Source organism: Lonchura striata, chromosome 8 (assembly GCF_046129695.1).
Source record: "Lonchura striata isolate bLonStr1 chromosome 8, bLonStr1.mat, whole genome shotgun sequence".
Lineage (NCBI taxonomy): Eukaryota > Metazoa > Chordata > Aves > Passeriformes > Estrildidae > Lonchura > Lonchura striata.
The window spans coordinates 17,031,708-17,057,428 of NC_134610.1; the positions used below are offsets into that span (position 1 = coordinate 17,031,708).

At 35.9% G+C, this 25,721-nt stretch overlaps 1 protein-coding gene across 13 annotated transcripts in view; it reads left to right on the top strand.

Annotated features, from left to right (window-relative positions):
* SLC4A10 (solute carrier family 4 member 10) overlaps positions 1-25,721 on the top strand; it is a 185,536-nt gene that overhangs the window by 54,494 nt on the left and 105,321 nt on the right. For 6 of the 13 annotated variants that reach the window (XM_031505431.2, XM_021528558.3, XM_021528551.3 and 3 more), the window contains exon 1: positions 14,479-14,926. The exons of 4 other annotated variants lie outside the window; for them this stretch is intronic. In XM_031505431.2, the coding sequence (XP_031361291.1) occupies positions 14,846-14,926 (81 nt within the window). In that variant the 5' untranslated portion in view covers positions 14,479-14,845. Of the gene's footprint in view, positions 1-8,736; positions 8,760-14,478; positions 14,927-25,721 lie in introns of those variants that run through there. 3 more of the 13 variants (XM_021528553.3, XM_021528556.3, XM_021528557.2) reach the window with 2 other exon arrangements.

Below are 25,721 nucleotides of genomic sequence, written 5' to 3' on the forward strand. Positions count from 1 at the left end.
CCTATGGAAGTGGTTCAGGTTCTGATGTTTGTGAATCTACAGGGCTTCATTAAATCAATGCCCCTGTTTAAAATAACTATATGCATAATTGACTCATTTATAATAAATCCCTTGCAGATAACTGTGTGAAGCATGGAGTAGAAGGACTGGCAAGGGTGCATGTGCCAAGGGAAATACTCAGCCAGCAGAGATATGTGAACTCTGGTTAGAGCAGTTAATTGCAATTGATGCCATTCATGTGTTACAGGAAATGTTGCAACTTTCTCCTGACAAAAGCTTTGTAGCTCCTATGCTGTGAGTTATTCTGGAGGACAAATCATAACCAAAAAAAAAAAAAAAAAAAAAAAAAGCTGTTTCTTTAGATACAGTTAACTTTTAGGATAAGAAACTTTACACAACAGTTCTGGTTCTTGTGAATTTGAGTGCTACTTGTGTTAATATGGTCTGCCTGCATACTTAGTGTGTTATCCTCTCTAAGCAGGTATTTGTTAGTACTGGGCAGTGGCATGGTGTGTTCTTGAAGGAACTTTACTTGCGACCACGTTTTCCCACAGAGGTCATAACTAGGTAGAGGTGAAAGACCTTGCAACTGAGTGCTCAGAAGGTGTTGTTAATGAGCTTAGTGTTAAGCAGTGAGCATTAGGGATAATAATGTTTGTGAACCTTGTGGGCCACTGTGAGTTTGAGCCAGTTCCAGCACTTCTCTTCAGGCCTGGCATGAAGCATGCCTGCCATCTTGATGTGGAAAATCTTTCTGCACAGCAGCTACATTTGAGAATCTGGTTCAGATATTTCTGACCTTGTGTGGATAAAATAAATGCAGAAGTGAGGGCAGTTTTGCCACAGCAGCATGGCACTGTGCCTCTGCCAGCTACATCTGTCCAGGGGAGCACCCAGTCAGCCTGAGTGTCCCGGGACACGCGTGCGGCTGTGCTGCTGCAGGGCCGGCAGCTGATGGCCTCTGTGCCTTTGCACCAGCTCACCTGAGGTTACCCACGTGTCTGACATTTGACAGGACTAAAGCTTCTACGTTTCCTGGTCATTTATGAATGTTATAGCCTTATTGTCAGTGCAGTCTCCTGATTTGTGCAGCTGTTGGTTAGGTGCCTCGACAGGGTGTTGGGTGTTGATCTGCTCCCACAGCTCCCTGACCTTCTCTGTGGGCCAGTGGTGGCTGTGCTCATGGCTTTCTGTGTGTCAGTGGTTCAGTGATTAATGCAATTATGCAGGACATGAGACATGACTTCAACTCCTTTTGCTTTTTTAGAGGAATAACCCACTGCTTCTGTTGTCCCTAGAGGGTGTTGCAGCTATGAAGCAGCTCTCACCTGTCCCCAATGGGGACATTTCCTAGAGGTGTGGAGAGGTGGCCCCTCAGTTCCTTCAGGCAGTGATGATAAGCAGACCTCTAGGGGAACAAATAAGGGCGTATGGCGTTATGGTATTTTTAGAAAACAAAGCAGTGCTATCTCTGTCTTTCTGGTGTTGGACATATTTTTTCAGAGAATAGAGAAAGGTGGGTAAACAGATGTGAGAACAACACCTGAGCTCAGGCTCTGGATGCTGTTAGGTTCTGTTGAGACCTCAAGTTTTTTGGCCCTATGTCTCACAGCAGAATTTTAGCCCTATACGAAACTTAATATTAGAAAATCCAAACAGAGTGTCCTCTAGGCCAGGTGGCTGCTGAACTTCCTGATTTTTTTTTTTCAGTTCATAAGTTTTTGTGTCGTGCGTTTTTTGTTTAAGATTGACTTGCTTTGAATTTATCTAAGTTGTCTCCAAATTTCATTCTGAGCTTTTTCTCAATCTTTCTTAGTCTTTATACTAGGATTCACTTTTTAATGACTGCCTAATGATATCCAGAATGTATGCTGCTGAGCTTAAGAAAGAACTTTAATAGTTTGCTTTTATCCTGAGTTGATTGAGATCACCAACATCTGTCCTCTTTGTTACTGTCATTATTCCAGTTATTTTCTGAAAATGGTATAGGTCTTTGTTTTACTGAGAGCACTAAATTGATTTATTTTCTTTCCAGTAACATACTTCAAGATGCTTTCTAGGTTTGATTAAGCCTTTTCAAATCAAGTGGAAAGCAGGGAAATAAGATACGGGATGAGAAAAAAAAATGTTTTAATATAAGCCTGGAGTATTTTTTAATTGCATGGAAAACATTACATGGGCTTTTTTTTCAGTCCCAGGCATATGCATTTATATTTCCCACCAACATTTTCCTGGTGTGAGTAGGAGTTTAATCAATAAATTCTTACTTCTATTTTTTTTTTTCCTAGTGAGAGCATTTGATATGAAAGCCTTATTCTGAATTACCATAGAGCAAATGTGAATCTAAGAAAAACTGTGATAAAAGTTTGCACTGTACAGGGAGAACAGATAACTTGTGCAAATAAAATCAGATTTTTGTTTTTTTATTAACATCAGCAATTAAGTATTGATTCCTAGAATCTGATTATGTAAAATTCCTAGTGACAGCATGTTGTTTATGAGTTTTGAAATGATACTTTCTTTGTTAGAGTGCCAATTCCTTTGGTACGTATTTTCTTTGTCACCTGAGGCTATTTTTCCAGCACATAACACATGTGATTTTTTTTTCTGTTTTCTGAATAATCAGCTTTTCCTTTTGCTCATTAAGCATAAAATTACAGCCAAGGTATTAATGCAATACAATACACACTGTATTAAAAGTGACCAGTCTCTACCACATACTAAGTTCTTTTTTTCTATTACCTAATTAGCATTAATTAGTTCACTACATTTAGTGAATGTTATGTAAAACTCAACATTTTTTACCTTTAGGATAACTGTGACATTCAATCTAATGTGTCAGACTGGTCTGTATGAATAATTAATGCACTCTAATATTTGGTGTACAGACTACCTTGACAGAGTGGGTACAGCCACGGTGCTGAATGCGGGGGTCCTGCTGGGAAAGGAGCAGCAGGAGCCCCCTACGAGAACTCTGCTTGGGGAGAAAAGAAAGGATTAACCTGAACAGGTATCAGAACCCTGCTGATGCCAGGTGTCCCTGAGCCTGGGTTTCCAGCTGGAACAAAGGAAAGGAGATCCTCGGCTCTGACTTCTGCTTTTTGCACCTTTCACCTCCTTTCACTGCTTTGCTGGTAGCACTGGTTCAAATGAGAAGTGCTAAATACTACTATTCCTGCTAATGTTGGTGATGATAATTAGTATAAAATAAAATATATGTATTTCTTAAGGAAAACCTTGCACTTGGGCTATTAAAATCGGGAGGATAACTGTTGAATTCTAATTTCTTAAGCTTCTTGAAAAATCAGTTTTACCAAGAACCTGCTGTTTTAATACTTGTGATATCTGCCCTAACTTCATTATGTCTTGGGTTATGCAAAATGGAATTACATATAAGAAAAGTTATGGAACTGCAAAAGAGGTCAAGTTGAGTGGAAATCAGCCTTTCTCTTGCAATCAAGTGTTTTCAAAGTCTTTTTTGTGACCAGAATGACCTGTTGTGCTTTGGTAGCACATGAGAAATTTTGGCTTCCTGAATATGGGAGAGGCTGGTGGTTGGCCTTTGGCATTGCCTTGTGCACCATTTGGGTGGAGTGCCCAGTGCTTCAAACCTTCCTCTGTGATTGACACACATAAAGATGTTTTTGCAAAGATTGAAATTGTCAAAAGCTTCTTTTTAGAAGACCCAAAGTCTTTGCTTACCTCACCAGTACAAAAATAATAGTATAAGTTTCCATGTGGGCATAATGCCATCCAGCTATAAATCCCACTGGCTGCAAGGCTTTGCACAAGGTCATACTGATGACCTGGAAAATAGGCTTAGATGTAAGAATGTCAGCTTGGTAGACTGGCTTGAGAGTGTGAGTGAGGGAGAGCAAAATGCATTTTTCTTGGAATGGATTATGAAGGTGCTAGGAATTACAGATTCAGACTTTTATTTACTGTGTGGTTTTAGTCATTGTATTCTTGGGAGAGGTAATAAAGTGAATATATGGAGCATCTGTTTGGGTAGAGAACTCATTCTAGTTAATTCTGTTTTTCCTGATAGTGGGAGACATGTTTTGGTTTTCAAGGTGAGAAAGAGGCAACAGGCCCAGATACATTGCTATCTTAAATTCAAGCTCTGATTTGGTTTTCCTTGGTTTCCTAGTTTTCTTTTCTTTGGCAAGTGATTGAGTAGTTTCTGAAGTTAGAATAGGCTATAGATAAGCCTATGGTCTATTGACTGCTGGAGGCTAAGTGAGGTAAGAAAGTAATTTAAAAAATATGAAACATTTATGAGAATTTTCTTTTTATGACATGGTCTGAACTGCTTTTCTTGGCTTATAATGCTCAGTAGTGTCTTTTAAATTAGTATGAATTATTTCTCTTGCATTTATTTTAAACACTTCTCATGTTATCACTGAGTGAATTTTTAAATCTTTTGTTGCTAATTAATTTCTTGGACTAATTATAAATAATGATTCATGTTACAGCTGTAATATTTAAATTTATTTGTGGTAAACTTGGTTTTTGTATATAAGTTGTATGAATAAGAACTTTAATGATGGGAGGAATTTGTGAAATAATAGATAGAAGTCTCTCTTCACCTTGCTACTAAGTGGGTGCTGACTGCTGCATTCTTGTTTTCAAAGTAAGTTTGTTTTCTTTGTAGTGTAGGAAGAAGGCTTCTTTTACAATTTACATTAGCCATAGCAAAACACTGTAGATAGTTGAAATATTCAAAGCTTTTACTATTAGTGTGTGTCAGGTGGCACATTTGAATTACTCTTTTCATGGTTCTCCTTTTGGATACTATTCTCCTTTAAGCTGGCACACAACTTGTTAAACTTTAGAATTCATCCTTGAAGACAAAAATTGGGTTGGTGACTTGAAGTGAATTATTATGTATAATGATAGTACTATAAAAAGTAAGCACTATATAGGAATTTGAGAATAGCCAGACTATTGAAATAACACAGATGTTCTTGGATTATATGAGATAGATTTTTTGTAATATATTGCATTAAAAGATAGTCAAGAACTAACTGAAAAATAGATTTTGGGGAACTAACAAAAATATTATTCCTTATATGTACTTAATGAAGTCAGAATTCCCGTTATTTAAAATGAACTGAAATCTTAATGTTTTTTAAAAGTATCTTCTGCTTCACTTCTGAAAATCCTAACTTTTAGTAATTTATCTTAAAATTCTTCAAATTAATATGTTCTGTAGCATTTAATTAGCTTTTGTGTTTACATAATAAAAGTAGAAGGGACTTCAGGACTTGGAGGTCATCCATTAGAATGTAAATAACTGAAATCAGGCTTGACAATTGCAATTCCAGTGCTACTGCAAATGATGTCTTTCTAATGTTACCTCATTACAAAATCAGAAGCAGCTGGCAGTTAAAACTTGCATCAGTTTCCCACAAGTTTTTTCATGGTATTCTTTTTACCTAAAAGACTCTTCATCTTAAACCAACCCATGGACCAAAATAACTGGGTTGGTGTTAGCAGTGATCACAGAATCACTGAACATGCTGAGTTGGAAGGATGTGGTCTCTTATTCATATGAGGTATTTAAGTTATCTGGTATTTGTGACTTCAGTGTATGGCATGGTACAGCTAAAAAAGCCATGAAGTGTGACACTAAGTAGAATTTTAGTGCATTGATAAGAGAATGTGAATCTGTGTAGGAGATTGACAGCCTTTTATCCAGCTGAGCACCATAGCAAAGGTAGCACTGTTTCCTGTGTGAGACTGTTCTATAGGTGACATATTTCAAAGTCAGTTTTCAACCATATCCTTTCATGAATTTCATGATATTAAATGTCAGTTTTCTTCTACAAAGAGGAAGCAGCCCAACATTATTGTATCAAATTTGGAAACATTTTTTCTGAATCTTTTTATCAATACTTTAGTGTTTCTCCAGGCCTTCATTTTGTTCCTGAATCAGGTCTGAGAACCCAGTGATCAGATTTGAGTTCAAGAACATATGTGATGTCTTTCAGAGCACTGGAGACAGCACAGGCTGAAGCCATGTAACTTCTGAGGAGGAGACTGGACAGCTGTTTTGTGAGGAGAATGCCCTTGCTTTATAATTACTGTTTTCTCTTAGATTTCTGTGGAAGTGGCTCACAGTTGTAATTTAAGAGGAATATTAAGAAAGTATGTTGAGGAGAGATTTTCTTTCTCACCTAGCTTTGTATTTGCTCCCGTACTCATCTGACTTTTTCTCCTCAACTTTGAAAACTGTAAGACTTTAAGAGCAGGAAGGCCTGAAATAGGGCTGTGCTGGTGGTGGGTGTGTGGTGGTTCCACTGATGTTCATTGGGTACAGGTGACAGCAGGAAAGAATTGTCTGAGTCGGGAACCTTGTATCTGCCATCCTCATCCTCTGGGGAGTTGGTCCCAGCACAGTTTTGCTTCATGATGGAGAGTGAGGAAAAATAAAAGGTGAAATTGGCTGCTGCTGGATTTCTCTTTCAGGACAAAGGGGAAGGTTTATTAGCCTGGGTATATTTAGTCATGATAGATCTGATAATTTAGGTTTTGGACTCTCAAACAGTAGTTCTATTTTTGTGTGTAATGCACAAAAACATCTTTTATACTGTCCAGGTTCATGTGATAGTTTATTATGACAAGTGATGTGCTTTCCTCATGTCTATATGTATACACTGAAAGGCAAATGACTGCTGTACACAGGAGTGGAGCTTTTTGCTTTGTTTTGACTGTTATTTATCATCATAAGACAAGCAGCTATGCAAGCACCAACTTCCCTTCATAACCAGGAAAGTCTCCATGATGGGAATGCACCTAAGTTTTACATATTCTTCATTTTAGTATTCTTTTATCTTTCATTGTCCTTTACACCTTTACACTTTTGCAAGTGTCTTCTACCTAAGTAGGTAGCTGAACGGCAGCTTAAATAGAAAAGCAGGCAATGTCTGACTTTTTAAGCTCCTGTGGGAGACTGTATTTTCCAATTGACCATTTTGTCCCAGTTTTCTATCACTTTTTTTTTCTTGAGGTCTTAACATTTTTATCTCTGTCCTTGTGCTGTTGAGCATAAAATTTGGTTTTAAATATGAAAAAAAAATCCATATGGGCAATTTAAAACATTTTGAATTGTCCCTAGAAATTATATTTTTCCTCCCATTTTTATCCATAAATATCTATGAATTTGTCTTGTTTAGATAGTTTGTGTCTCTAATTTCATAATTTATTCCAGAATATCCCAACATCAGCTGTATGCCCTGCTTCTCGTTTTGGGGGGCTATTCTTTCTTCTCTCCTTTCTTTATTCTTACATAAGCTGGAGGAGGGCTGCCCCCAGCCCAGTGCCTGTTTAGGCTGTGAATGCCTCGCCTTCACCATCATAAATAAGAAGTTTGGCTATTAGTGAAGTGTGTGTGCTGCTTGAACAGCTTTTCTGTATCCCCTCGCAGAGAAAAGATGGCAAAACAGATCCAGTGAAGTTAATCTTAGCTTGTTTAATCTCCATGTGAAATCCTTTGTTAACTTTGCGAGGAAGCAAAGCAGAGATCACATTTTGGAATTGATTTTGGAATAAACTACTTGTTAATTTTTTTTTTTTTTTGGTAGCTATAAGCGTGATAAAATTAGGTGCTAATCCTTCTGATAAACTACATATTTATGTGATAAATTGCATTCATAAAGCATTTTTTGCTGTCTTGCATTTTCCTGTTGTATGACTTTTTGTCAAGACTAACCTAATCCTAATTATACTCTAGTAATAGCTCCTTTCTCCCACTGCCTTCTTTCAAAGCAGTGACCTTGCCTCCCAATCCTTGCAAGTCTCATCCCACATCAGTCTTTTAAGATTCTGAAGGGTATTTTACATAGGAACAATATTAAGTTTGTGCTCCAATATTTAAGTGTACAAACTCACTTGTTTCATGTGGCTGAAATAAATGGTTAAAACAGCCTGGAAATTTTGGGGCTAATCCAGCAATTTTCTTTTTGGATGAGCTTTGACTGAGAAATATTGTCTGAAATAGATCTTTGATTTATTGTCATTTTATTTAGAATCAGTATTACAGCAAATGAGAAAATTTGAAATCTGTGCATTGACACATGAAATTTTAAAACATCTGTATTTGTATTTATTTTTTATTGATAAAAGTAAAACTTTCGAAAGACTGTGATGTAAAAATGATGTGCAAATAATCTGGTATCTGGGGTTTAGCAAAGATATTCAGACATTTTCATTGCCTAGAAGTATAGGTGAACTAATAAGTAGTGCAAAGCTGAGTTTGTACTCAAATTATGCCAATATTTTTTTAAACAGTGAAGAAACTAGACTGAACCTGTTCTGTGTCTTTTTCCCCCTTTTTTGAACTGAAGCAGAGTTTGTTTTTTTTTTTCTTTTTTAGAGCTAGTTCTGAATACATTGTAGTTGGACATAACCTTTATAGAGCTCTTCCTTTAAAAAAATGTCTGGGTTCTCTGCTCACAATTGTGTATGGCTGTCACGGCTCAGCAGCGTGTCAGGGTAATTCTCTAAAGCTCTACACAGATCAAAAAGATTATTGAAGAATGCACAGGCACTTTTCTTTTGCTAAGTCTGAAATAGAAGGGGCTAAATCCCCAGGGGATAGAAGTTATATAATTTGGTGATGCTATGCTGATTTATGCCTCTTGAGAGTTTGCCTGCAGCAGAAGCTGGAGGTGATGAGAAGAGATTGGATGAGAGAAAGACCATCCAGGAAAAATTCATCAAATTTGTCATTCTTGAAAGGACCATCATAACATATGGTAAGGCATATCATTTACCTCAGGCTCTGAGGAAAATGATTTCTTCTAGGAGAATATTAATGTTATTTCTTAGAGGATCAGCTGACAGGGTAGGCTTTCTCCTGGCTGGTCTTCCCCTTCTGTTTTCTCTGAAGGGAAGGATGGAAGCTTGGAAATGTCTTATCTGTAGCAGACAAGCAAGTTGGCATTTTGCCATCATTTTCTGCTAGCAGAGAGGATAATGGTAATTATATGTCAAAATTTAACATTTCTCTTCTTTGAAAGAGAACTTTTTAATGCAAAATATTTAGAAAAGTCAGATCTATTCTGAGGCAGATAAGGAGCTAGGATTAGTGAGCTGACAAAATTTTCTTAGGCAAAAGGAGTTTTTCTTCCACTTCAGGCACAAGGGGGAGATGAAAAAGGATCAATAGAAACAAACATATGAGGTGTGTAATGTAACTAGGCTGCAACTTCAGTATTGTATAATATTTGGGAGACACCCGGAGCAACATTGCCTGGTCTGCTGCTCCTTTTCTGGGAAGACTGTTAGAACTTGTTTTGCTAATGAGTCCCAGCCCTTGTGATTAAATTGGTGTTTCTTTGTTATCAGGAAAGCAAATTTCTCTTGTGCTATACAACATTGAGTCCAAATTGCATCATCATCTTTTTGAGGAAGGAAAAGTGTTTTCCTATAATCTAGCTATATATATGGGGATGCTATAATCTAGCATCCCCAGCTGATGCAAGTTAAACCCTTGGTCAGCCATGTCCTTACTCAGTTAATAAAAGTAGAATGGTTTTCCCAGGCTATGGCACAAGTTTCCATAGTGGTGAGATGCTTAAAAATGTGGAAAGCTTAGCTTTCTTTTTAGTCAGAAAATGAAGGCATGATTATTTTAGATAGAACCTATTCACCTGCTATTCACACTTTTAAAATTTGCCATTTCATCTGATTTTACAGATAATTTTCTAGAATACACAATTTATATAATTTTGCTTAGAAAATAAACGTATGATTGCAAGCTTTGAGATTTGTATTCTTTATTTCCTGTATTTTTCCAAGAACAAGTGAAAGCAACCATCTGTTATATACATTATAAGATTGCTCCTCAGCAGTCTGAGAGAAAGGAGATGTCAGCCTTCTCCTACATTATTTCTGGGAACTGGGATGCCAGACATTTTAAAATAGTTTTTGAAGGTAAAATGTTGGAAATAAATCTTGATTTGAAACTGTTTTTTATAAATTTATTCTAATTTGTCAATAATATGTAATGTAGTGATCTTGGTCATCAGGGACTGGCCAGAGGTACACGCTTGGGTTTTAAATTTAGGATTCAGCCACACTACCAGTGGGTTATTTGGGAAGGCATGTTCTAATACTGCTGCATTATCTGCTGGGCAGATTTGGAACCAGACAGTAAATTTACAAATTTTGACTATGCATCCATAGTTCAGGTCTGCCTCTACTTGTTTCTTAATTTGTTTTTTAAATATTTTGAGTTTGCTTTAACCATAGCCATGATTGTCCACAGATGAACTGATTAGATTTATATAATGCCTGCTGACATAATCCCAGGAGAGTATTTGGACAGTATCTCATTTGATATGTCCATAAAATATAACAACTTTAAACGGAGTTAATAAAAATAAATTTCAATTTCCTAATGATCTTCCTGTTTCCCGAAAGAAGGATTTTAATACTTTATCCAAACTTCAGTAATGTAATGGGAGAATTGAATAAGATATACATATGTAGACTAAAGAAAGGTAATAGAAATAGTCCTCTCAGCAGGATTAAAGGAGAATAGCTATCATTAATTACTTTTCATCTTACTCCACTCAACTACAGAGATAAAATTTTAACCTGATCTGAGCAATCAGCTAAAACTTGGAATTTTTAATTTATTTTGGTTAAGAGAAGTTGCTAAGCTTTTCATATTGTTAATGCCATTCTATGTATTGAGATGGATGTCTGGTGTCTTTAGAACCTGAGAAACCAATTGTTACCATGTCTTTTTTTTTGAATTCAGGTTTCTAAACCGATTTCCAATCAGTGCTGAGCCTCATTACAATCTATGAATTTTTCTTTATACCTTAATACCAATTCTGTTGTAACTTTAAATTCTGCATTTTTCTTCATTTGTCAGTGTTTTCATATATTTTAGAAATAGAGGTGTGCAAGGTACACTTCTGTCTGCACATTTTATGGTTTTGATTTCCTCCACTCCTCCACTTTCAGGCCTCCAGCCTCTGCTAGTTAAAATTCCCAAATTACTGATGACATAGTATGGATTTGTGGTTGTTACAAATTTGTACTTGAGTTTCTTTTTACTTGGTACTTCTTTCTTGACACACCTATGCAGATAGGTGTCTTCTAGTCTTTTGTTTGTTAAGCTAAACAAAGCAAATGTTTTCAGTTTTTTCTCAAATTTTTCCTGACCATTGTAAAAGTCTTTATCTTCCAGATTCAATTCCTTTTTTAGACAATAGATGATCAAAATAAAGAACAATAGAATTTTCATAGAATTTATTATTGCATTAATGTTGATATCTGTGTATTAGAAATATATTACCTGATAAATTAAAAATTTTATTTCAGTTCCATAGGGACGTCATTTTGATAGCTCGTAACTATTTGTGATCTGCTTTGTACACAGAATTTCATCCACTGTAATTTTCAACTGCTGAGATCTCAACTTTCAGCAGAAACTTAATAATTGTCAGGTTCACATATTTTCATTTTGCACTGTTAAATTTTACCTCAGTTTTATTCTTGTGGTCCTAGAGGTAATCCATGTTTTCCTGTACTGTTCCAGTCCTATATATATTAGCAATGCTTTCCTATATCAGAAATTTCTGAACTGTGATTTTTTGGCTGTAATTCATCCTATGCTCTGGTAATTTATAAAAATATATAGTAATACTGATCCCTCAAATTAGTGCTGAGAAATATGCATTTGTAATGTTCTTCCAGCTCTTTTGGTGCAGCTCTACATAATTTCACCTTTCACAGTCTCAAATATCTGGCACTAATTTCAAATGTTCTTTATCATGATCATGAGTAGTAGCAAACATGGCTTACACTTAATTTAAAAAGTCGAGTGACAGAGCTTCTGTTGCTTGCTCCCTCACTGCTTAGGTCAGCTCTATTTGATATGAAACTGATTTCTGATGGATTCAAAGTGACCATAATTTCACCATGCATAATTCACAAGAAATGAATTTTCTTTCTTTTTGTCCTGTGAAGAAGAATGAAATAAAAGCAAACTATATTTGTGAGTAATTTTTTGTATGACATAAAGTGGTACTTGTTGATAATCTAAAGGGGATGGGTTACAAGACTTTTGCTTTAACATCTTAGAATAAACATCTATATTTTAAAAAATGTTACTGTATTTCTACCCTCCCTCTGCTTTAACATTGTTAATCAAATGTTAAAATTTTCACTTTAGCAAAAAAGTAATGGTATTTTCCATGGAAAACATGGAATAAGTTCAATAAAAGTATTCCATTAGCTGGGATAATGTGCACAAAGAAATATTATTGTATTTCTGAGTGCATTTATAATTTGTACTGAGATCTTAACCAAGCTCAGGAAAATAGTCTTCTACTTTGTGTTTTGCTAGTTCTTGAATTCTTCAAGTGTCCAGCTGGAGGAGAGACCATGTACTCTTTGTGAGCAGGAACTCTGAAGTGATGTGTTAGACAGCTGTGGGGAGAACCCCTAGCTGGGTGTTTTTCACTCTTTGAGTGGAGCTCATCATGCAGTACAAGACTTGCACAGGGTGAGCCTACATAATATTTATGAAAGGTTGCTTGGCAACCTGCATTTTTATATCACTTCTTACCATCTTACTGGCCTTTGTGTCCTAGCAAGAAGCTTTAGGGACTTGGAAGTGTCAGCTTAGAGATGTGGGGTTGTACTCTCTTACACAGCTGTGAAATACTGGACAGAATGAATTCAGACAGAACTCAGGGTTCATACAGGAGAAAGTAACTTAATATTTAGTGCTGGTGTATTATTATTTTTGTAAATTACCGTTGGAAATAAAAATATTACTTTTGGAGATATTCCATACTGATGTGGGGAAAGCTGTTTTCTTCTTTCATTGCCAAATTGCTTGTTTCTTTTGTGAAGGGCTTTTTGTCTCCTTGTGTATATGCATTTATTTTTGTGTGCATAGATTTAGTAATATTTTCTGGTTTGAAAGTGAATTAATGAGTTAATTTGGAGCAAGTTGAAAAGTGGCAGCTTTTGAGAACATTCACAATGTTCAGATGTGGCTCTCTGACTGCCACTGCCAGTAGCAGTAAAAAGACAATGTCAGGTTGTTGGACATCAGGATTAACTCTCAGAGATTATAAAAAGCAGCATCAAGTTGGGCCTTATCTGGTTCTCTGCTGCACTTCAAAGCTTCACTGACTAGCTCTGCCAGGCTGCTGGACACTTCACTGGAGGTCCTGTACCAGTGTGTGACTGACTGTTCCCTCTCCCTGGAGATGCAGCATCCTTATGTTGAGGCAGTTGCACACTGGATAAAGTGAACCCAGCTAAACCTGATAGAAGGTAGCTTCTCCCTCTAAAAGGAAATAATGTGTTATTCATGGATGAGACAAGTTTGCTTTTATCAGTGCTATAACGTGAATGACTGTAAGCTAAATTTGATTAACTCTTCAGTTACACAAAGGAGCGATTACTACAACTGTATAATAATGTTTAACTAACAGGATAGATAGCATCTGGGTGAATTAATTTAGAACTATTTGCTTCTACTTTCAGCTTCTGCGTATACTTTGAAGTAAAGAAGGACATCCAAATTAATTTGAATAACACTTGAAGTAAGCTGAAGTTAAATTAGGGTAGAGTTTTTTCTTCCAAGTTTTATTTTACACTAAAATTCAATTGGTAGTAAAGTGTTTCAATATGTCTTGAGAGAAAATTCTTGTGTGTTTAAGCAGATGAACAGAATGCCTCAAAATTAGTATCTCATTAAGTGAACACAAAAAATTGTTCTGTGGGTCTGGAATTCAGAGAAATTACAAAATGATACTTTTACCAGTTTGGTGGCACTGTTTCATCTTAGGTGTGTGAAATTTTTTTTTCTGTTTGCGTGTTTGCTGCCATGATACTAGCAACAGTAAATATGAATAATGGTTTATAATAATAAATTTCACTAGGAAATTTCACTTTGTGTAAAACATATGTTTTAATTAAAAATCGAGTTATTACTTTGTAATCTTAATAATTTTTAAATTATTAAGGAGGTTACTATACATTGTTTGCTTGAAAGGTCTCTTATCAGAAAAAATTCATGAATGATTGTTTTGTTTGATATCAAACCACATTTTTGCTGTCATAACACTGGCACATTTTCAAGTCATGCTGTTTTCTGGCTGATAGCAGGGAGTAATGGAAACAATGCAGTGATCATGCAATTAATTAAAAATAGACACTAAAATACTAGGCAAGTGATGTTTTTATTTTAATATTGACTAGGCTTCATAAGGCTTCATAAAAATAGCTGTTTCAGTACGACAGAGGAATTAGCATCCCTTGCTGCTGTGAGTTGTTTATAATTTATTTCTGGTGATTTCCCTTTAGATTAGATTCTGATGCTTCTTGTGAATGGTGACGGTGCTTGCTGAGGAGTGGTCATGCAAGCAAAATCTGATAACCTCGATATGTCACTTCATCTGCTGTTTTTCTTTCGTTAATGCAAAGCTGGTTACATAATATCTAATTTCTCCTTTAGCTGACCAGAGATGAAAACAAAATCCATAATGGCAGCGCTAGGTTTTATAAAAAACGCGAGTGAGGAGTTGAAGGATGTGGCTTGTTCTGTTTGGACGATGCAGGATTGCTTTAAGCAGTAAGCTTACTGTTTTCAGATGGCATTAGCAGCATCAGTGATATAGCTGTGTCAGCCTCCTCGACTGCTGCATGTCTGTAAGCGCACCGAGGAAACTATATTTAAGATCTGATATCTTGAGGGTAATGACTCCAGCACTTACTGATGGGCAGAATGGCTGTTAATGCTTTCTTCACTAGCCCAGAAGATTTTGAAAGATAGATAGGTCTGTGATGTACTTTGATAAGACAGGAAATGCAATTTTTGGGGGTCTCTGGAAATAGAAAGGTCATGCAGCTTGGAACCGGTGAGACATTACAGTCCCTAAGTCATCAGGTATGACCTCATGATTTATAATAATATTTCTAACATAGTGTTTGTTTTACAGTTTTAGGTCATTTGCAATCTCTTTGTCTGTGTAATTGCTTCATGTTGGATTTGCTACAGGATTTATAGGGTAGACTGTTTACATAAGGAGAGCAATGCATATCTTGGGATTCTAATGTGTTAATTTTTATTTGAAAAATGTAAGTTATTCTCTATATATTTTCAACCTGTTTTATTGTGAATATGTTTTCTTTTAACTAATAAATAGTGAAAGGTTATCCTTTTGCTGTAAAGTAAAATGATGGGATTGTATTGTATTGCATTTTTATTTTGCTTTATCTTTACACGACAAACAAAAGCTATTGTGATTGTGTTTGTCATATGAAATGCAGGATAAGGCAATTGTTTACCTACAGTGCCAGGTTATTTAAAATAACGTATCACATTGTGTAACACGATGGGGCTATTCTGCAGGCACAGATCTTGCTTCATTTTGCAGCAGTAGATTCTTTTTCTTTTTGCTTCATTTCAAATCAGTTTTAAAAATAGCTCAAGGAACATAACAGTGAAAGTTTGGCAAGATAACTCTCCTCTTTTTAATTATTACACTCAGTGATGCATACTAATACTAATGGGTTATAGAAGAGAAGATTACTATCTTAAAAATTTAGAATATTATTAAAAAACAGATTAATTTTATTGAAGCATTTTTTTTTGTAACTGCTGTCAACTTTATTGCAAGAGTAATACTTGTGGATCTGCTAATGTGTTGTGATGATGTATAGTAAAGTCGGAGTACATAAAAGAAAATAGGTATATGGGTATTTTACATAGGAACATAGTGGCCTAATTTCATACATGAAACACAAAATAGATTTGGAGATACTGTTAGCACTTAAGATGTTATAAACGTTAGATAATGGCTGATGTATTCCCTTGAATACATCATAGAGCAATTACATTTAAAATTGTAGGAGAAATTTATTTTAAAAAGGGATATTGGGCTCCATCTTAAGAAATTCTACATATATTTGCAGAACATTTCCATGGCAACGTGTTTGACCATGTGTTTTAAAAGCTCAGCTGAAGCCTGAAAGTAGTGGCAATTTTTCCGTCTCTTGCTTTACCCTTGTGGAACAATAATTTTCATGTATAACTGGACAGCAGATTGTCAAGGGTGAGCAGTATTTTCTGATCACAAAGCACAGGATTAAGTGATCAAGATTTAAAAATATTTTCATGTATCCACCTAGAAATGTAAATGTCTATGTAATGGATTTGATTTTGCATTTGGAACTAAATTCTGGTTTCATCCTATTTAATAACATTTTGCTGAAGCTGTATGTGTGCGGGAGACAAGAGAAGGTCAAACTTAAGTTTGTGCAGCAATGGTAAAAATGTCTGTCTTTTAATTTTTAATTAAAAACATATTTGTAGAAAATATTTTATTACTTGTACTGACAATAAATTCTAGTTTCACAGTCTACTTTATCCATCTTATATTCTTATTAATAATGGGCAAAGACTGCCCTGCTTTTAAGCTTGATTGAGTTTGGCATGATTTAACTATACCTTTCTCTTGCTACAAGATCCTTTTAATCTGTTAGAATTTATTTTCAGTATTTTGATGCATTGGTCACAATGAGTACATTCTGTTTCTTGGCATTGGAATGAAATTCCTGAAAGTATTGGTTTCATGGTGTTTTGGTGATTTGCAGAGTATTTATAGACATTTTAATATGACCAACCCCCCCAGCTTCTTTGTTTTCCTTATTAATTTTACAGTCTTGACTTAGCTTCAGTTTCAAGTTGCTTCTTTGCTCATTTGAAATAATTAGATCTCCATGGAATGTTGCATCTGGAAGCTACAGCAGTAGGTTGTGCTTGTCTTGGACTCTCATCACTTACACTAATTCTGCAAACTGCATTCTGTGGATGACTTTGGAATGTATCATTGATATAATCTCCAGTAGTGCAGTAGATATCCATTGCAGCCTGGTGACAATGGAAACTATCTACAGAGGAAAATGAATTGGTGAAAAATGCTTGCTTGAGGAAGTTTGTGCTTAGGTCATTCTGTTTTGAAGCAGCACTATTAATGACTATTGCAAATGAATTTCAATATGTTTTTTCACTCAAAGAACATAGTCCCATTAGGACATAGGACCTTGTTCATTTGGAGGGGCTAGAGAGTAACGCCCCAAAATAATGTATTAAGAAAGTAAAGTTCTTTTGGAAGAGAAGAAATTGCAGCAAGATAGAGTTAGACACATGAGAGCAGGGAATTGGACTGAAGTGATCTGAAAAGTTAAAACTGCAAATTATTTTGTTTGTTTTACTTGTTTAAGTCCCACCTCCAGCCCCCTAAAAAAGACAAATTTGAAAGAGCCTTGCTGATATTTGATATTTGCTCTTGCTGCACAAGAGCAGAGTCATTGAATCCAGGGCACTGTGTTAGTAGCAACTTAACAGGAAGACATTTTTGTGCCTTCTTTGAAACTGTATCATCTCTCTTCAAGATGATTAGGACTGTCAGTATTTAAAGAATGCTGTGTAAGGAAGGATCTCTCTAGAGAATTCTTTTTCCTTCACTGGGCATACTGAATACACATCCAATAATATGTGTTTCCTTATCTTTAAAACCTTGCAATTTACAGGACCCTCGGATAAAGACCTTGTATCGAAACACTGTTTTAAGAACAGTTGGGCAAGAAGCCAAATATTTGTGTTATTTACCAATTTTATACAGGGATGCTCTCACTCAGGCACATACACAGTTGTGGTGCGTTTACTTGTTACTGGTTGCTGTCCTGATTCCACAGTACAGACTTTTTTTTGTAGGTTGTAGTGCAGTTTTTAAGGAAACGAGAACACTGGGACGAATGGGAGATTATGACCAAAATTTGCAAAACACTAGAAGCAAAAAGTACTTTGAGATTTTGCTGAAAGAATTTAAGTGTTTTTGGTGTACATAAATCTACTTCCTAAGACATGACCCTCTTCTCTGGCCAAATTCTTCTCAGTAAGTATTTTAATTCATGTATCAAGTCATCGGGCCTAATGACCAGAATTAGGGAAGGCTTACTAAAAGTGTATCAGAAAGGTTTAAACATAAAGTAGCGTAGCATAAATAGGTAACTGTATGGTCACAACATACATAGCTACACAATAAGTGTTTCAATAATGTTCCAATCTATTTAGTGTAATGGTAATCTGTTAAAAAATTTAGAATAGAGTCATATTTAGTCCCCAAAAATTCCTGTAGAGGTGGAACCACCTAAGATGAAGTAGTAGGGAAGCTGAGTATATTAATGCAGTAAAAGAGAACGGTTATGCATTTTTAAGAGACCTATCTCAGTTCATTCTCTTTCTCTCTCTTTCTTCACCCTGTGCCTGCCTTTTCACCCTCCCATCCCATAATGAGCCTCCTAAAGGATATGGCTTATTCATGTTGCTTCTTGTTTCTTTGCAAGACCATGTTCATTTTGCCGTACTTAAATTTTCAATAAATATTATTAATTACAGTACCCCATTAACATGGGTGCTGTTACACTACTGCAGTCAGTGGCTTTGTTGGCAGTATAATTTTTTTAAGTAGAAGATGATCCATAATTCTGGTAAATTCGTATAGCTTGCTTCATTAATACTCAACATTAACTACAGATCACACAAAGAAAACTCCACACTGCTTGCCATAGTGTTCTCAGTGTGACCCTAAAATTGCTTTTCTGGATCATTTAAACAATATATGTACCAATAAGGAGACTACAAGATGTGACTGATGATAAGGTGGCGGAATGCTGCTATTCCATGATTAAGAGTACCAAGTTTTTTCTTATGTTGAAGTGATACTTCCAGTATTTCATTTGTATCCATTTGCTCTTGCACTCTCACTGGGCAGCACCAAGAGTCTGGCTAGGTCTTCTCTGTGTTGCCACTGCTGAGGGAGTTGTGTGTTCTGATAAGACACCTCTGAGCTTTCTCTTTTCAGGCTGAAACTATCCCAGCATCCCCAGCCTCTCCTTTGATGATTTTGTGTTCCTTTACTGAGCTTACTTCATTACTTCCATTTCATTCATGTAAAAAGGGAATCCAGACTTGCTCAGAGCTCTTCAGTTATGTCTCAACAGGGCTCAGTAGAGGAGCATTATCTGGTAAGGATCTGGGGCACATTATCTGGTAAGGAAACTTGAATTGTCTGTTAACTAGTCAATTAATTGCAGAAAAATTTGCACAGAAAGCCTTGAAAAATGAGGACTGAATGCATAGAAAATGATAATTGTTAATCTTGTGGAGAAGGAAAGCTTTGGAAATAGCTTTGCTTCATTCCTAGTGGTCATTTTAGTGATGAAACCTCCTGTTGTTTTGAAATGTCTTTTATGGAATCTACAGCCCTCAATACTAATTGACATAAGCAGAGAATAAATCCTGAAGGGAAGGGCTAGACTAATATTTTGAACTAAGCAAACTCCAAAGTAGCAGAATAAAAGGATATTATCTAGTATGATATCATTAATCAAAAAACCCCAAAAAGATAAACTAAATGAAACATGACCTAGAGGGATTCAAGAGTTGTGGTTTTAGTCAACTTGACAAAAATAACTTGTTAATTTCTAGTTTTGCTTGAAATTCAGAGTGAACTGAGATGTCTCAAATGTTCTCAAGCAATCATTAGCTGTTAAAAAATATTCAGCTTGGTATATTGAATGATGTAAAAAAAAGAATTAAGGGACATGAGGGAGTGTTGAGGTGTAGAAAATTTTTCTCATTTTTATAATAGCTTCCCTCTGTTCTCCCAGGCTGCTTAAATGAAACAAAAATTTATATAGGAGCCTTCAGTGATTTAAGATCCATCCGTTTCTCTCCTGCTAGCATAATGAGTTCACTTGTTATAAATTTTCTTTATTAAAGATTTTATGCAGGCACGCAGAGTCATTAAAATACATGCAAGGAATCATACCCATATGGTTTGTATCCACATTTAACGCAATTAAAAGTGTTCTAGCCAAAGCAGTATCAGTTTTATGCCCACATCCTGTGATTGGAACTTTCTGGGAAAGGCAGTGTCATGTTTATGTCTGAATCCTGCAAGTGGAAAAGAACAGAAATACCTTGTCCATATATTGATTAGGGGTGCTCCAGTTATATAAGACCATTCAGGTGTGTAGTTCTGTTTTGGAGAAAGGAATTGGTGTGGTGGAAACCTGACAGCAAGTTTATGATATGAGGGGATGAATTATGCTTTAGGTGAGTTTATTTCTGAGAGGTAACCATGCAGGTCAGTTATACCAGCTGATAGCACATTTTAGTTCATTTTAAAAGGATATTTAAGTGTTTTTGTTCTTTTTCCTGCTAAGGTTATCTGAAATACTTTAAACTTGTAAAATAGCAGTCCTTCTCTTTTCCTTTTTTTCCTTCCCATTGTTTTCTAATTCTAGTCCATTTTGTTGAATAAAGAATTTTAGACTCCATACAAGTATGGGTGTCTTAAGCAGTGGTTGTGGACATCAGAATTTGTAATTTAAGATCAGACAACTTTTAGTATACAAGAAAGTTGAGATTGGTTGGTGTTACCTCAGTGTTGTTTGCCAGGTAACATTTGTAATGGAGTTCACTGAATGATCAATAGAAAAGTCTAATACATACAAAAATACAAAATGATAACTTCATAGCAGTGATAGTAATATGGTGATTTTTTTATTGTGCTCTGCATGCTGCTTAGATTCCATGTGACAAGTGTAGGCCTAGCTCTATACTAAGGGATAAGTGTGCCTTGATCTATCTTTAGAATATAAAGATATTATAGGTTAAGGTAGTTGTGCTAATACATGTCAAAAATACAACATTTTAGATTACCTGGGCACAGGATTTAATGGCAGTGGCTGGATACTGCCAGTGAAGTTTACCTGACATATGAAATGTGAAACATATGGAAATGAAAAGCTGTGTTGGTGTTCTTGTCTTCCAGAAGGAACTGAAGGCCTCTTTCTCTGGGAACTTGGTTGCTTTGTTGCCTTTGGCAGACTGGATCCTCTGCTGGATCTCAGTGTTCTGTCACCAGTCCTTCTGCATGTAGTCATGAGTGAATTTCTCATTGCTGCTCAGTGAATGTCTCACAGTGACTCACTGGGTTTTGTTATTGCCCAGTCTGCCTTCTGCTCCCCTCCTCCTCTTTCCTGAGTGATTTTCTAGTTTCTAGTGTGCAGATGTGCTGAAATTTCTCAGCCATTTAACTTCTAATGCAAACACGTATATTTGCCATGGATGTCAGTGAAAGATGTAATTTGTGCTGTCAAAAGTAGTTACTAGCACTGCCTTGTGTCCTGAACATCTACAGCAACAGAAACCTCAGCACAAAAGTGAGACATGCTGTGAATCCTTCTCTTGCCTCCTTCAACAGATAAGAACTGTTAAATTGTTTCCTTTTTAGTATCATTTGCAATTGCAGAGACAAGAATTAAATATACGTTTTAAGTAATGTCTGTACCATCAGCTATAAACAAATTTTACTGGTAATTGCTTAGACTTTATTTCCCTCATGGGCCTCCTTTCATGTTCATAGGAGTGTCATTATCAATTTCTACTTTAATTTCCATTTAATTTTCCTGTCTTTGCTTGGCTACACTGTACACACCTGTAGTTCTCTAATTTAACGTAGGAATGTAAAGAATAGCACCATTCTCTTCCAGGAGAACTGAAGAATCTCTAATTCTGTTTATTCAAGTCATAGCAAACAAGATTCAGGCTCTTTTGCTTTGGACACTTTTGGCAGCTTCTTCCATACAGAGCTGGGCAGCAGGGATCCTGTAAAGTAAATTGGTTAAGCCTTGGAGTGGATGCTGTTCCTATAATGGATGTTCCTGCCTTCCCAGCAAATTCATCACCAAGTATCTTGGTTTGCAGTTTGCCATTTGGGACAGGCATATACACTGATCTAGCAGAGTACAGGAGAACAGCACCACACTTCCCAGAGAACAGCAGGTTTCCAGTTCAAAGGTATGAAGGGAAATTTCAAATACGGATGTACAGTGTTTCACTTGTAGAATTCGGTATTATAAACAGCCTTTTGTTGACTAAAATATATTCTGTTGGAAGGATATTCAAATTTGATATTGCTTATAGGCTGGCTAGAAATATAAACCAGCATAAGAGTAAGAAGAAAACTGAGCAAGTAGGAACATTCAGAAAATGTCTAAAACAAGACACATCAAATACAAGGTAATAATATTACTTAGAATTTCAGTTTTTCTCATTGACAGATTAAAAACACCATCACATATTTACTAATATTTTGCCATAAGCATTACTTTTGTGATTCAGGATGCTGGAAAATGAACAAGAATGAGAGTAATCATGAATAAAATTTTCAAGAAAATTATATCATTATCTATTAATAGAACTATGCACAAGATTTATTGACTTGATCATTTGCTGTTTAAAAAGAGAATTTCTCATCTATTACTTAGTAATTAATTAGTAGTCTCTTGTTACTCCCCTCCTCTCCCAATACTCTTTTCAGCATATATATAGCAAGTGGCCATAGAGTGATACTTAAGCTAAACTTGCTGTTTCCAGTGCTTGTGGAACAGGTTTCCAGAGTGCCCTGTGCAAGTCAAATCCACTGCTAAAGGGAGAAGTGGGAACATTTGCATTTTTGGTTATCTTCTTTTATTCCTCTACGAAAAAATCCTTCAGTTTAAATGTAGAATGTACAGGGAGAAGCCATTTCAGTCTTTAGTGGTTTTATAAAAGCTTTGGGCCTTCTTTGTTTGAAGGACAGACAGAGATTCAAGGGAGATACCCGTTCGGTTCTTCTGAGGTCCTGTTGTTGCTTCTCATCTCTCACCAAATTTTTCTCTGCACTGTGCCAGCTTAAAATATGCTCATTCTAAGCAGAGGAAAGCTCTTGTGATATGCGCTGTTTCAAGTGTGCTGTTGCAGTCCGTGGCAATGCTACGTTTCAAGATAATTTTTATCTTGACTCTCATCTAGCTCCCATTGACTACACAGGAGCTGTGCAAGGTGCAAGCTGATGTATTTCGTACACCTTTTGAAGAGTAATGCTTTTGTGTGTTATGTTTCTATCTACTGAGAATTCTACCACTTGTAAATGGATTTGGAAACCTACAAAATGGGTTACAAACCTACTTCCTAGTGTTCTGTATTCTGCCATATTGATATCAGCAAATGAAGCTATCCTAGAGCATTAATGTTGCAAAGAAAATAAAATTATTTCATATTTCCATTTCTAAGTGTAGGTGCCTCTTTGTTTTTCAAGTGTACATACTTGTGACTATAATAGCATATCAGAGTCAGAGCAAAGGAGTGGTTTTCAATTAACTTGTTCTTTTTCTTATTTTCCATCTTTTTTTTTTTTTCTCTTCTTGGATGAATCAACTCCTATTTAATATATTAGCTGAAATCTGTGGCTACCATATAGCAGATCTGATTACACCCTTATTTGGGAATCAAAAGCCCTATGCAACTCTCTGGGATATGTCTGGTTTAAAATACATTAGCTGGCCTTATTCTGTTTTCAGCCCTTTGCCTTCAGAATTTTACTTGAACACAATCATTGGTAAAGTTACATGTCACATGAGCTGTGATGTTTGGCTTGAAAAGAATAAATAAGCTTAAAATAAGAAAAAAAACTCCTTAAGAAAACCTTTAACATTTCTCTGCAAGAACCCAGGCATCTGTATGTCCAAGGATGCATAGGAACCAGTGATGTTATTTACTCCCTTGTGTACTATATCTTGACAAGAATTAAGCAATCACTATAAAATTCTGATTAAATAAATACAATTAAAATTCCTGTGAAAGTAGGACTGAGCTTAGTCCAGTTCCACATTACAAAAGATTTATTAGTGTACATTGGCATGATCTTCTAGTATTGTTACAGAGTGTACAAGTATAAAATGCTTTGACCAGTACTGCTTATATGGACTTGGCATGCAGTATAAGCTTCAGGGGATTAAATCTTTCCTAGTATGACTATGTCACAGCAAATCATCCTTATCAACTGGCATTTGAAATCGTCATGTTGTTTATTAAAACAAGTAATGTGTGTCAGAGAGTATATGTGTAACAGCTTCAGATAACAAGTTTCAGGATATATGAAAGAGCAACAGTTGGTGCTGTTTCCTTTCTCTTGAGATTTTAGATTACTTTCTTGGTGCCAGTTTATCTCTGTGTTTTTGATGCTTTTCATGCTCTTATTATCAACCTATGTCTGGATTATGCTTTGGTGTAATGTCCTTCCCTTCTTCCCTTAAATTACCTCTGCCTCTTTTTCAGCTTGTGAAATTCCTGTAACTCCCTATTTTCTTTAAGTACAAAACTCTATCTTCTCTATTATTTGGTATTCTTTCTATTTTCTTGAGATTTCTAGAATATTACAAAGAACCTAGATGTTGTCTTTCTACCTCCTGCCATTCCCTCCAGCCCACAGAGATTTTTTTCCCCTTGTTTATTAACAGTGCCTCATCTCTGGTCCTTTCTGTGGAGATTGTTACCTAAAACATTACCTGCTCTGAGTTTGGGTCAAAGAATTAGGTACTTCTGTGCTGTTCTGAGTACTTCCTGCTCCTATTTATTATTTATTTATTTTGCAATAGAATTTCCTTGTGCCTGTCATTCTAATTTTTTTAAGGTGTACATGCATACAACTATACCTGTTCCCATCTCTGTCTGCCTTTGACTTCCAAATTTCTTCCATTCATAATTTCTCACCCTTCAGTCTTCATATGGATAACCATCCAACTCAGTAGCTGCCCTGGTACTGTTTCTCATTTGAGCTATATACCATGTGCCAAATCAGCTACATGCTTGAGTTGGTCTTCTCCCTGCACTGTTATCCAAGTTCCTTTTCTGTGGTAACTACTGGAACTTTAAAAAGATTTTTATTCTCTCTTTCTTGGAATGAATTTTTGTAAAACTTCTGTTTTGTTGATCTTCATGATTTTGATTTCCTTTATCGCTCTTTACTTTCTTCTATCAGCTTATCAGTTCCTTCTAGGCACTATTTTTTGTTCTTCTCATACAGTTCCAAAGCCTCCTGACATTCATGGTCCTGGCTGACTCCCAGTATCCATTTTCTCAGTTTCTAATGCCATCTGCAATGCCTCTGAGATACTGCTGACTATCTCTGGTGAAAATCTTTTGATTCTGCTGACTTTCTGTATTTCTTAATCTCTAGGATTTCTGTCATCTGTTATGAATATTTTTGCTTGCAGTTTTGCCTGTTCTGTATTTTTTTTTAGTAATATAGCTCTCCATTTAGTTTATCTATTACCCCATCTCTCCATGTGAATTTCTTAAAACTAACAAGCTAAGGTAAAAATTCAAGCTTCTTTTTTGTTTACCGAAACAGGCATAAGTTTTTGTTTTGTAGTCCTTGAACCTGCTCCAATTAACTCTTTCCCATGCCTATCCATATTCTGACTTTTTAAAAATTTTTGCTTCTCTCCTTGAATTCCTTCCCTTACACAACAGGTTTGTCTGATTCTCTTCATATTAAAAAAAACTCAGCACAAGCCAACCTTCTACTTCAGAAGTTTCTATTCACCAGATTAATGTCCCAATCCTTGATCTTCTTCATCTTCTCCCATTCCCCACTCCCCCAATCATATGCTTTGTACACTTGTCTTTGTATACTTGTCTTAACTTGACTTCTAATGCCTTTCTAGAACTGCTTACTTCTGGTTTCTGTCTTTTGCACTGAAATTTATGTCACTAATGTTCCACTTGACTTCTTCCTGGAGGAATTCCAGTCTAATCTTTTATTTTCCTCCACTCCATCTGT